General features: G+C 47.8%; 1 protein-coding gene across 1 annotated transcript in view; it reads right to left on the bottom strand.

The window, feature by feature from the left end:
- Nucleotides 1–690: 690 nt before the first annotated feature.
- TTL (tubulin tyrosine ligase) overlaps nt 691–12,935 on the bottom strand; it is a 35,736-nt gene continuing 23,491 nt past the window's right edge. Inside the window, exons 6-7 of the mRNA XM_019970246.2 lie at nt 11,409–11,552; nt 691–4,361 (exon numbers count right to left, since the gene is read on the bottom strand). Coding sequence (XP_019825805.2) covers nt 4,247–4,361; nt 11,409–11,552 — 259 coding nt within the window. The 3' untranslated portion in view covers nt 691–4,246. The remainder of the gene's footprint in view (nt 4,362–11,408; nt 11,553–12,935) is intronic.

Below are 12,935 nucleotides of genomic sequence, written 5' to 3'. Positions count from 1 at the left end.
ATGATTCAGATAATTCACGTTATGTAAAACATGATGGGCTAGATTTTGATAGCTGAAATTGTTTCAGTGCATCATCCTGGAGCAGCTCACAGTTTTAAAGGACAAGTCTATTGGCTTACATACCAACATTCTTAGGTCAACAAACAATGGCCATGTATGTGCTTATTTTTGCATGGCCCATGAGCTAAGTTTTGTTTTTTTAATATTTTTTAAGAGTTAAGGAAAAAAAGAAGAATATGCAAGAGAGAACCAGTTGGGCTTGCAAAGCTTAGAATATTTACTACCTAGCCCTTTATTGGCGAAGGCAATGGCACCCCACTCCAGTACTCTTGCCTGGAAAATCCCATGGACGGAGGAGCCTGGTGGGCTGCAGTCCATGGGGTCACTAAGAGTCGGACACGACTGAGCAACTTCACTTTCACTTTTCACTTTCATGCATTGGAGAAGGAAATGGCAACCCACTCCAGTGTTCTTGCTTGGAGAATCCCAGGGACGAGGGAGCCTGATGGGCTGCCGTCTATGGGGTCGCACAGAGTCGGACATGACTGAAGCAACTTAGCAGCAGCAGCCCTTTATAGAAAAAGTCTGCCTGCCTCTAGTTTAACAGAATCACGAATTCCAATAACCAGGCATATCGGAGGACAGTCAACACCCACAGTAAGATGAGAGAACCAAAGGGGACAAAAACACTTGAATACGATTCCTTTAATGCTCCAGGCATTCAAACATTCATAGAATTGCCTTGTTTCAGAAGTCATTTCCTCTTAGGTACAGATTCTGTGTCCAGGAGCAGAGACAGTTTTCTCCACGGCACCCACTAGTGCTGTGGGGACCCACTCCAGCACTTTGTCTTCTCTGGTAGAGTTCCCACGACCCATGGCAAGGCTGGATGCACCCCTGCTTGACACAACCTCCACTTAAGGAAACACCCTTTGTAGGGTTACCACAGCTTGTGGGTCCGTCCGCTTCCAGCACAACCAGACATCCCAAGTCTGGGACCATCACCCTGAGGCGCTCATGAAACACCACATTAGCTGGTTAAGTCCACCAGCACCTGCTCCACTATAACAGACAGACACTGAGGCACTTTCATGTCCTGGGGAAACAGAGTTTACAGTCATTATAGGAGTCCAGTGAGACAGAAGGGGCTTTCCTCTCAATAATTCATTTGTAACCCTAACACATATTTAGCAGATTTATAAATTCATGTCTGGTTACCTTTGACAACAAGGCTTCACTAAGTAGATGAAAGCAGATTTAAGTAGATGAAAGCACGGCTGAGTTTCCAAAGGCTATGACGGGGAGCGGAGAGAGAGAACTTGTTTGGATGGAATACGCTGTATATCACGTCAGCATCTGGTCATCCTTAAATGCCTGGCCTTCCAAAAGGAATTTTCAAAAAATCTCTAACCCTTATTGGATTCTTCCAAGGTAATAATGTTATCTGTCCTTCCTTCTCCAGCAGTGGTTCGAGGCATCTCAATCCATCTGACGCCTGAGGTTCAAACCTAACAGGCCAGGGGTCAGGGAGGACGGAGGTGTGGACACCAACATTCTTTAAAGCTTCCCCAGTGACTCCAGCAAATTATCGGCATCGAGAACCTTGGTTCTCAGGGTTCTCCAGCTGTCCTAATCTCATGTGTCCTCACTGAATGCCCTTGAGGTAGTCCTTGGATCAGGCAACAAGTTCTTCCACAAGATAAGAAACTAAGGCACAGAGGTTCATGGGTTTCTCTGATGATGCGCAGCCAATGAGTCAAGACTGAAATTAACATCTCCCAAATAACACCACCACCTCCTTCCCTAGCAACTGGCGACATGAACACAGACTACACGGATGAAGACTGACTGGGGGCGAGGCATGACCATCTGTGCCACGGATATCACTGAAGGGTATGGAAGAGTTTCTGTGCCAGCTGCTCTCCCTGATCAGACATAAATGCACAAAACAGATACTTATTTGAAACCACACGAGGAATGAAGCATAATTTCCTCTTTAAAGCCTTCCCTTACATATATTGCTATCAATTCTGTTTTCTTAGAAAATCCATCAAAATCCACAGACTTCCTAACACCTGGATTCTTAGTTGTCACTGAAAGAGACACTGGAAAATTCCCAAATGTCCCTGTAATTTAGGTCCAAAAGATCATTACAAATCTGCATTTGCTTGTGACGGGACTACAAAATTCTCCCTGCTTTTTTTTCCTCTTGTTTTTTGGCTGCACTGGGCAGCATGCAGGATCTTAGTTCCCCAACCAGGGATTGAACCTGAGCCCCCTCTAGTGCAAGTGTGGGGTCTTAACCCCTGAACGGCCAGGGAAGTCCCAAAAACCTCCCTACTTGTCCCATCACAGGCCCACACAGACTTCCCAAGCCCCAGAACCCTACACTTTCTCCATGGGTGCGCACCTGCCCACAATCTACTCAGAATCTCCCCAAACACTAACCCATCAGCTGCTCTGGGCCTCTAGGATTCCAGTAACACTTGTTTTATTTTGCTCTGGATGCAAACTTCATCATCTATATATTCTGGGTAACCACTGGCATGTTTATTTTTTAATTCCAAACTGCAGGGTGAGCCCAGCCGGCTGGGCCTTCCTCCACTTCACTGAGACACAGTACGTTCACATCCCACACCCACTGCTGCATCCATGAAATCATTGCCATCATTCCTTTTTTTACCATCAGCTCCCACATCTCATCATATTTGAGGTTGCTTTTTCTTTGCTTTGTAAAAAAAGTCTCCCCTGGCAGCAGAACTCTTTTCTGATGACAAGTGGAGATGAATGAGGGAGGGCACATGTGCTAGAGAGTAGGCTTGCACCCGCATCTCCCCCACCCCCGATTTCCCCATCCCCCAACCCGGCCCAAGGTCCTGGGGTGGAGGGTGCATGCCTGTTCAGCGGGTCTGCGGGGATCCCCATGCATTGTGCACTCAGCTCACACTGGACACAAGTGGCATGTGGGGGCTCCTTCTTGCTAGCGACATGGCCTCCCGGAAAGTCTGTAGAATATTCATCCAAGCCGTGGGTAGTAGAAACTACACCTAAGGGGACACTGCTAACATTTGCTGATTGACAGGGTGCCATGTGCCGCTCTGAAACTACACCTTTTCCATTTCAAGAGATTCCCTCATTCGGGTGAGACACACACTGATCCACAGCCTCTCCCGGACGTTGAGAGGAACAAGGAGACGAAAAATCTTCCCTGGAACAAAACCTAACCTTCCAACTCCTAAAGGTGTTGAAGGAGCAAGAAAAACAAAATGGGGAAGAGCCCCCTGGGGTGGGGTGGGGGGAGGGGAATTCTCCTCTCCTGGAGAGCATTCTAACAAAAGTTAAATCCTCCAAAAAATGAACAAAAGGGAACCTGTCCAAAGGGCATGTAGAATTCTGGTTAAAACAAGGAGATTTGAGAATCACCATAATCGTCATATTTCAAAGACCCACCCCACCACCCACACATACCCAGCTATTATGTAAAGCAAGACATCGTGTTTTTTCCTCTCTCATGCTTATTGAATGCTTATGGGTTCACAGCAAACTTTGCTGCTTGGTTTCTAAAACATGCAGAGAGCAGACTGAGAGCAGCGTTCGGCGTCCAGTCCACGCCAGCCCGGACCGGTGACCGGCCAGACACCATCAGGATCGGGATGAGCACGCCCCCTGGCGGCGAGGCGGCTCCCGCACAGCCAGGCCCCAGGGACAGATGGTGAGCAGACGGTTGGGGGAGTGACTGGGACGAGCTGGGGGGACCCATCGCCCACCTCCTGAGTGGTCTCACATCCCGTCCCCACCCCAGACCGGAGGCTGCACCTGGGCACAGAGCTAAGGCACTAACGCAGCAGTGGACAGTCACCAACCAGGTCCGACGGCTGCCACCCCTGGGCGGGAGAGGCGCTGCTGCTCAGAGCGCTGCCTTAGGATATAATTCAGATCTTTTCAAAGAATGAGAGCGTAAAGTAAGTACATCCCTGTTTTTGCCCCTTAAAAGAATATCTGGCTCTCCCGTCTGAGAAATGTGCTGCAGTTTTCAAATCTCCGTAGCAGGGCTGAGAGCTCCACCCGGGGACCTCTGGGCAACCAATCACCCCTGGGGGAAGCTCCTTTGTTTTCTCCCAGCACATCTCTCCGAGTTGCCTCTCTTCTTCCCTTTTGGCTTGACAGCAATTCAGACACATCTCCTTCCCCTGGGGCAGGGCCCCCCGCGTGCTTCTTCTGAGGCATCTCTGCGCACCTCCCTGGGTCACAGCTTGATGAAGGTGGCCGGCTGGGGGGGCTGCTGTTCCGCGTCCGGGGGTGGGAAGACGCTGGCAATGGCTATGTCCACGATGCCCTGGCACAGCTCTGCATAAAGCTTCCTGAAATGGGTTCGGAGATCTATTATTGAGGATGCATATCAAAGTGCAGGTGAGAAAATCAAAGGTGGTTTTTTAAAAAAATTAGGATTGTTTAGTTGCTAGGTCCTATCCAATTCTCTTCCAACTCCATGGACTATAGCCAGCCAGGCTCCTCTGTCCATGGGATTTCCCAGGCAAGAATACTGGAGTGGGTTGCTATTTCATTCTCCAGGGGATCTTCCTGACCCAGGGATTGAACCCGAGTCTCTGGTGTCTCCTGCACTGGCAGCTGGATTCTTTACCACTGCACCACCTGGGAAGCTCTTTTACCAGAATCTGCCCCAAAATTCCACCTGGTATTTATAAGACACGTGTCAGCTGTCCATACAAATACTGCAGGAAGTACTACTGCATGAAGATAAAGCATCCACTCAATGGATATTTCTGGAAGGTCTTGCAGGTGAAGAGACAAGGCAACATCTACTCTAACTAACTGCAGGGAAGACAGGCAGTTCCAAAGAGAACAGGGCCATCTTGCCTGTCTGTGGAGGGGTACACATGCAGACACAGGCTCTCCCCAAGGAAAGCACCCACGTGGTGTGGTTGAGGGGCCTTTAAGGAAGACTCCTCAGAGTAATAGCTCAGCTGAGACCTGGAGAATGAGTGACATCGGACAGAGAATGGATGACAGGGCAGAAAAGAGGAGGAAGGAGAGGGGAGTCAGACACAGAGAATGAGAGTGATAAGATCATCAGTATCATTTTTCTAGAGGCCACAAATATGTGTTAATATACAATATTTCTGTCTGTTTCTGACTGACTTCACTCTGTATGACATTCTCTAGTTCCATCCATGTCTCTACAAATGATAAAATTCTGTTCCTTTTTAGGGCTGAGTAATATTCCACTATAGACACACACCACACCTTCTTTGTCTAGTCCTCTCATTTGGAAAGCAGAAATAGAGAGACAGATGTAGAAACAAATGTATGGACATCAAAGCGGGAAGGGATAGTGGGATGAACTGAGAGACTGGGATTGATAGATATATACTATGCATTAATATAAAATAGATAACTAATGAGAACTTACTGCATAGCACAAGGAACTCTACTCAATGCTCTGTGGTGAGCTAAATGGGAAGGAACTCTAAAAAAGAGGGCATATATGTATAAGTATAGTTGATTCGTGGACTTCCCTGGTGGCTCAGATGGTAAAGAATCTGCCTGCAATGCAGGAGACTCAGGTTTGATCCCTGGGTTGGGAAGATTCCCCTGAAGAAGGGAATGGCTACCCTCTCCAGTATTCTTGCCTGAAGAATCCCATGGACAAAGGAGCCTGACGGACGACAGTCCATGGGGTCACAAAGAGTCGGACAGGACCAAGTGACAAACACTTCCATAGCTAATTCACTTTGTTGTATAGCTGATTCACTTTGTTGTAGAGCAACTATACTCCAATAAAAATTAAAGATAATAAAAAAGAACGAGGGTGAGATACAGAGACAAAGGAGGGGAGGGAGAAAGAGAGAGGAGGGTGAGAGAGAGGAAGGGCCATGCAAATATAGGGAGGGGCACCCACCAAGGAGACAGAACTCAGGAAACCTGGGAAACGGGACCATCGCAGTGTGAGGCAGGGGACAAGGTGGGGCCTGACATCACGTGCTGGCACCTGGACTTCAGCCAGAGGCCAAGGAACCACCAAAGCCAAGGAGGAAAACCTCCCATCCAGAGCTATAAGGAGGCCCTCAAATTCCGCACCCTCTTGTTCCCTACAGGATTTTTGTCTGCTTCACATAGAGTGTATGAGGCGAGCTCTTTTGGGACTGGCTCCAACACAGGGAGGGCTTCCCAGGTGGTGCTAGTGGTAAAGAACCTACCTGCCAATGTAGGAGATATAAGAGATTCAGGTTTGATCCCTGGGTCAGGAAGATCTCCTGCAGGAGGACATGGCAACCCACTCCAGTATTTTTGCCTGGAGAACCCCATGGACAGAGGAGCCTGTTGGGCTACAGTCCATGGGGTTGCAAAGAGTTGGACATGACTGAAGCAACTTAGCACAAACTCATGTCAACACAGGGAAAAACCAGAGACATATGGTTCAAAGAGAAAACCCACATCTGAGACGATGCTCTGGGCCAGATGTGCCTATTTGCTATGTGCCTAACTTGCTCAGGACTGCTGGGATACAGGTGACACGAGTCTAGGCCAGCCCAACCTGGAGGAACAGAGGTCTTCACTGTCCTGACTTCCTGAAGATGCTATCTCCCAATCTCCACCAGGTGGGAAATCTTCACAACCAAATTCTGGTCCCTCCTGATCCAGTGGCAAATCTCTGCTATTATCCTCATCATAGAAACTTTCTCCCACCCCTCATCCCCTTCTACTGCCCTTGAGGCTGGAATTGCTATGTCCTAACCTTTTGTAAGGCCCTCTGGGAAAAGAGCTCGTGCAAAGCCATGCTTCTGTTGTCTGTCTTGGTAAGCCCTAACTGCCGGCTGACCTTCGTTTCTCCTGTGAGATGTCTGCTCTTTCCCACCTCCCCTCCCCCCATCCCCCAGCCCCTGCTTCTTCTGTCTACATGGATCAAGCCCCATGGTCAAGGCTACACCACTCAACCTTCCCCTTCTGAAGGGACAATGATCAGGAGGCCTGCACGGGAGGGATGGTAGCTTGGGTCTTAGTAGTCTTGGGTCTTGGCAAGTCACCAAGAGCCAAAACCATTGAAACAGACAGTGTTTGGTGTTCCATGAAGCGTGTCATTAGCCACCTTGGGAAAGATTTTCTGAAGGGGATGCTGGGGGCTGGGGGAGAGGACACAGCTTCAACCTCGTCAAGTCAACTAACGACTTCGGTATTTCTGGCATAGGAGGTGCCCAATATACAAGCAAGTGTGGGTTTTTGAACATCCTGCTGTGTTCATACAGCAAGACAAGTAAGTCCTGTTTTAACACCTGCACAACAATGGAAACCGAGCTTCCTGAATAAAGACTTTCCTTTGACTACGCCATTGTATCATCATCTCTATCAACTGTCTTCCCCATTTGTCCTTTAGGAAGCAAGGATAAAGGCATTTGAAAGTTTATTTCCTTCAAGGACTTCCCTGGTGGTCCAGTGGTTAAGACTTTGCCTTCCAATGCAGAGGGCACAGGTTTGATCCATGGTCGGGGAACTAAGATTCTGCGCCCCGCGCCCCCCCCCCCCCCGCCCCCCCGCCAAAATAAAAAATCAGGAAAAATCATATATCATTGTTGTATTAAAAAAAAAGTTTACTTCCTTCAGCATAAGAACAGAACCCATACACCTCATGGTGTGGCCTCGGTCCCTTGGGGCTTTCCAAGCCACCTCATAGTAAGCCCCCCATTCCAAGAGCTCTCCCTACTCAAAATTATACACCTAAAAGATAGAAGAGCTTCCCGTGTGGCTCGGTGGTATAGAATCCACCTGCAATGCAGAAGACCTGGGTTCGATTGCTGGGCCAGGAAGGTCCCCTGGAGAAGTGGTTGGCTACCCACTCTAGTATTCTTCCCTGGAGAATCCCATGGACAGAGGAGCCTGGAGAGCTACAGTACATGGGGTTGCAGAGTCGGATATGACTGAGTAACTAACACTTTCACTTCAGTTCTTCTAGAAGATAGAATCTGTTTCTTTTCTATGACAGCAACTGTAACTCAAAATAATTCATACAATAATTAACTGGGCAGTGTCTGGCTCACTCCTCCAGTGGACTCTTTAAGGATGCTCATTTTTACATGTTTCTCAAAACCCCACTCTTCTGTTAGACTCCACTGCTCTCATCAGGACTCTGAGCAAAGGGGATCCAGCAGATGGGAAGTAGCTTGGAGGCGCTAGTGAGATGGAGTCAGAGAAGACAGCGAACCCTGATGCCCAGTGGCTTATCACTAGAGGCCTCTGTCAGGCTCCAGCATGACCAGATCCTGCAGAGCATCTCAGCAAGCAAGTGAGCCTTCGCCAGTGTGTGGATGCCACTGATGGAAAAAGAGGTCAAGGATATTACTCATCACTCCAAGTGAACTGAGAAATTGCTGTTTCTCTGCCCTCTCTAGCCTTCAATCCTTACATGAATAAAAGAGGCAGATCCACCTTTTCCTGTCCAGAGACTAGAGGTCAACCCTTGAGCCAAAGCTGGAGGCAGAATTGACCAGGCCTGATGGACAGAACCTTGGGGGTCCTGGAAAGGGGGAGGCTGGGTCTTAGTTGGGTTTCTGGCTCAGGATCCCAAAAGAGGGGAGTTGGACATTCACTGAGATGGGCAGCTCTGGTTTGGGACGCCCAATGGACATCCACATAGCTCCTCGCAGGATGCCAGGAAGACAGGTGCAGACACTGGCCTGGGACTCAGGGATACAATGTAATTGGCTGGCTTTAAAATCCAGGAGTGCAAGATGGACTTGGCTGGAGACCTGGAAAGAGCAGTTTCTGTGAGGGTGGATGGAAGTCAGCCTGGAGCGGACCACAGTGTGGATGGGGACTGAGGAAGAGGAGATAGTGTGTGCAGATGTGGCTTCTCCAGATGTGTGGCTGTGGGCATTTCTCTGGTGGTCCAGGGTTTAAGACTGTGCTTCCATTGCAAGGGGTGCAGGTTCGATCCTGAGTTGGGAAACTAATAAGATCCTACACGCCATGCAGAGTGGCCGAAAAAAAAAGCAAGTGTGGCTGTGAAGGGGGCAGGGAGGGAGTGGTCAGGGGAGCAGGACAGGGCATCAGAGGAGGGCCTTTTTTTTTCCTTTTGGCCTCACTGCACAGTGGGTGTGTGGGATCTTAGTTCCCTGGCTAGGGACTGAGCCTGTGCCCTCTGTATAAGAGGCATGGAGTCTTAACCACTGGACCACCAGGGAAGTCCAAGAGGGCTCTTTGTAATCACTGGGGAAATCTGCTGGGTACCACATGCTGGTGGGAAGTATTCAGCAAAGAGGTAGCTGAGCACAGCATCCTCATCCTGCCCTCCTGCCTGGAGGGAGGGAACTGCATCAGAGCACAAGGAGGGACGTACTGCTGACAGGAAGGACGGAGAAGGCGGGCACCCCTAAGGATGTGATGAAGGGGGAATGTGAAACGTTCCATACCCCTCCACCCCAGCCCCCTTCACTCTCCTCCTCCTCCAGATCTCAGTCCCAAGCATCACCTCCCAAGGGGATCTTGTGCTCAATATTATTATCTTCTAACATCTTTCACTCTATGATAGCGTGTGTCCAGTCTGTCATCTATATTTGTCTTGTCCTTGATCCTTCCCAGTCCCCCTCTACAAAGGGTGGGGCCTAGGTCTCTTGGTACAAAGGCTGAGACCCAGAGCCCAGTCTGGGGCCTGGCAGGTGACAGGGACCTAACAAGTACCGTTAGCTGCCGGCACGGATGAAGCTGCAACCTTTGAGGATGAAGTGCGAATGACTCCTTTACATGGAAGGTTTCCCATAGGTAGACCCCAACTCACCTATACCCTCACCTTTTCTTACCCCACAACACTCACACCATGCTGCAGCCAGACTCCTCCCAGGAGGACTGGAAGCTCCCTGAGGGCAGGGTCTGTTCATTTGCACATCTCCCCTAGAGCCTGGCCCAGAGCAAGGTGCGGCTGGAGGCTGGGTCCCTTTCCCCTTGGCACAGGTGACTCTCTCCTTTTCCAACCCAGCTTCAGCTCCACCATGTCCATGGCACCTTCTCAGACCACCTCCTGTCCAGGGAGCCCCTGAAATGCTTGCTCATCACTATCTCCCCAGCTCACGGGACCTGCTGACCCATCACCTTGCCACACAAGAGGGTCTCGGCTGCTACTACTGGCTTTGTTTGGAATTTTGACCGCATCCCCCACCCACCTCAGCACAGGCTAAATGCTCAGCTCATATGGGAAGGAGATGGAAAAGGGAATGACTCAACAAGGCCCCCTGCTGGCCAGGGTCCAACCAAAGCACTACCATCACTGGAACATCCTCCTTGACATCATTCAAAGGGTCTACGCGAGAACACCCAGTAATGGGCTTCCCAGGTGGGTGCTAGTGGTAAAGAACCCACCTGCCAATGCAGGAGACCCAAGAGACATGGGTTCGATTCCTGGTCTGGGAAGATCCCCTGGAGAATCCCATGGGCAGAGGAACCTAGTGGGCTGTTGGACATGCTGAAGGACTTATCAAGCACACATGCATATTCTTGGACACCCCTGAAATGGGAGCTCACACTGCGTCAAGACAGACTACCCCACCCGTGGAACCAAATTTCCACTTGTTAAAATCCAGTGGGGGTAGTTGCATTTTTAGTTTTTTAAGGAACCTTCATACTGTTCTCCATGCTGGCTGCAGTAATTTACATTCCAAACAACAGTGCTACAGGATTCCCTTTCCTCCACACCCTCTCCAGCACTTATTGTTTATACACTTTTTGATGATGGCCATTCTAACCCGTGTGAGGTGATACCTCATTCAAAAAGACACAGGCATCCCAGTGTTCACTGCACCACTATTTACAATAGCCAGGACATGGAAGCAACCTAGATGTCTATCGACAGATAAATGGATAAAGAAGGTGTGGCATATATACAGTGGACTGTATTACTCAGCCATAAAAAGGAATGAAATTGGGTCACTTGTAGAGACATGGATGGACCTAGAGTCTGTCATACAGAGTGAAGTCAGAAAGAGAAAAACAAATACCACACATTAATGCATATATGTGGAATCTAGAAAAGTGGAACAGACGAATCTATTTGTAGGGTAGGACAAATGCAGATGTAGAGAATGAACCTGTGGACACATGAGGGAAGGGGAGGGTGAGACACACGGGAAGATTAGCACTGATACACATATACACTATCAAGTGTAAAACAGCTAGCTAGCAGGAAGCTGCTATATAGCACAGTGAGCTCAGCTGGGTGCTCTGTGATGACCTAGAGGGGTGGGATGAGGGGGTAGGAGGGAGGTTCAAGAGGGCGGGGATATATTATACATGTAGCTGATTCACTTCGTTGTACAGCAGAAACTAACACAACATTGTAAAGTAACTATACCCCAATAAAAACACGCACACACAAAAAACCCCCCAGTGGTGTTCAGACTTACTGAGCGCAAGCAGGGGCGCCGTTGACTTCGATAAGCCAGACCTTCAGCTCCTCGTCCACCATGAAGTCAAAGCCGAAGAGCTGAAAGCTCTGGTAAGGGAGGTGCTTGGTGCTGATGGCGGGCTCCACGCTCATGAGGCAGCTCCTGCGGGGCACAGGGAAGAGCTTGCTGAGGATGGGGTGGTCTGGGCGGCAAGACCAGGGGAGCGGTGCTTGGATGATTTTACATCCAATGTGCCGATGAAAACTGGCTTTGGCTTAATTCTCTCTTTTAAATGTATTACCAATAGATTATTCAAGGCGATGCAACTTGTTAGAAAACTTTGCCATCACCCTTATTCTGACAAGTAGTGGCTGCTTTCCCAGCAAGCGCTGAGTCATCACGGTCCCTTTAAATGTGGATTCCCCCAACGGGTGGGCTGCTACCACATTTGCTGATAATAAACAAAACACTTCTATATATATTTGCCATATTAAAAAAAATGGCCCACCATTTTGTGACACAGAATTTGCAAGGAGAAGGCTGATCTCATTCATTTCTTTCACAAGCTCCAGTTTGCTGCTTTTAGTTAAAAGCCTTATATGCTGAAACAAGATATTGAAATATGGGACTGTTATTAGGATCAACGACTGTTTGCAAAAATTAGAAGATTTTAGTGACAAGGAAAAGTTGAAAGTGAATCTTAGAAACCATGATGAAATAGTACATGAAGCCTGAGGTCATGCTGCCGAAGCCAAAATCTCAGACAAATTTTTTAACCTCTTTAAACCAAGTGTTGACGTCACTGTCTGTGAAACTGGGGTAAAAATAACACATATTCCCAGTGCTGAGATGGTTCAATGATATAATTACCTAAGGAACTTGTCATAGCTCCTGGAAGCTGGGAGGCATCTAATGAATGTTGTTACTAGTGAACAAGTATATTTTATTAATTTATCATTAATTTTGGATAGTCATGAATCTATTACTTATGAATGAAAAAGAACTCTTATCCAGTACATCCAGTACATCTTATCCAGTACATCCCAGAAAGTCTATGCCATTTCTATTTTATAAAACTCTTCCCTGGTTTTTCCCTCAACTGGATGTTGGGGCAAAATATTTATCTTAGTAAACACAGTATGTCAGGATGACTCTAAGGATATCAGAGACAGCTGTCCTTCTGCTCAGCTGTATATATAGAAGGAAAAAGATGTGTCTTATAAGTAGGTTTTGGCTTATGACTTTAAAGAAGAACTGGGGCTTCTGTATTCTGCATTTTCTGTATTTCATCTCTATGAGAGAATACTCTTGACTTCTGTAATTAAAATGCCCTTTACAATATTATAATTAAGAAAAAATTTAAAATTTAATGGGTTCTCATGATAAAAAGTTTATTACATTTAAAAATTTTTCTTAAATAAAAAAACAATACTAAAGGATAAAGGATAAAAAGTGAAAGAAACATTACACTCCAGCACTTATAGGAAAAATCAGAAGTCAGAACCAAATCAAAACAAAATATTTTTTATTTGTTGGAAGTTCAAG

This window comes from Bos indicus, chromosome 11 (assembly GCF_029378745.1).
Source record: "Bos indicus isolate NIAB-ARS_2022 breed Sahiwal x Tharparkar chromosome 11, NIAB-ARS_B.indTharparkar_mat_pri_1.0, whole genome shotgun sequence".
NCBI lineage: Eukaryota > Metazoa > Chordata > Mammalia > Artiodactyla > Bovidae > Bos > Bos indicus.
Note: the sequence above shows the minus strand (reverse complement) of the source record. Positions and strands in the feature narration are given on the sequence as shown.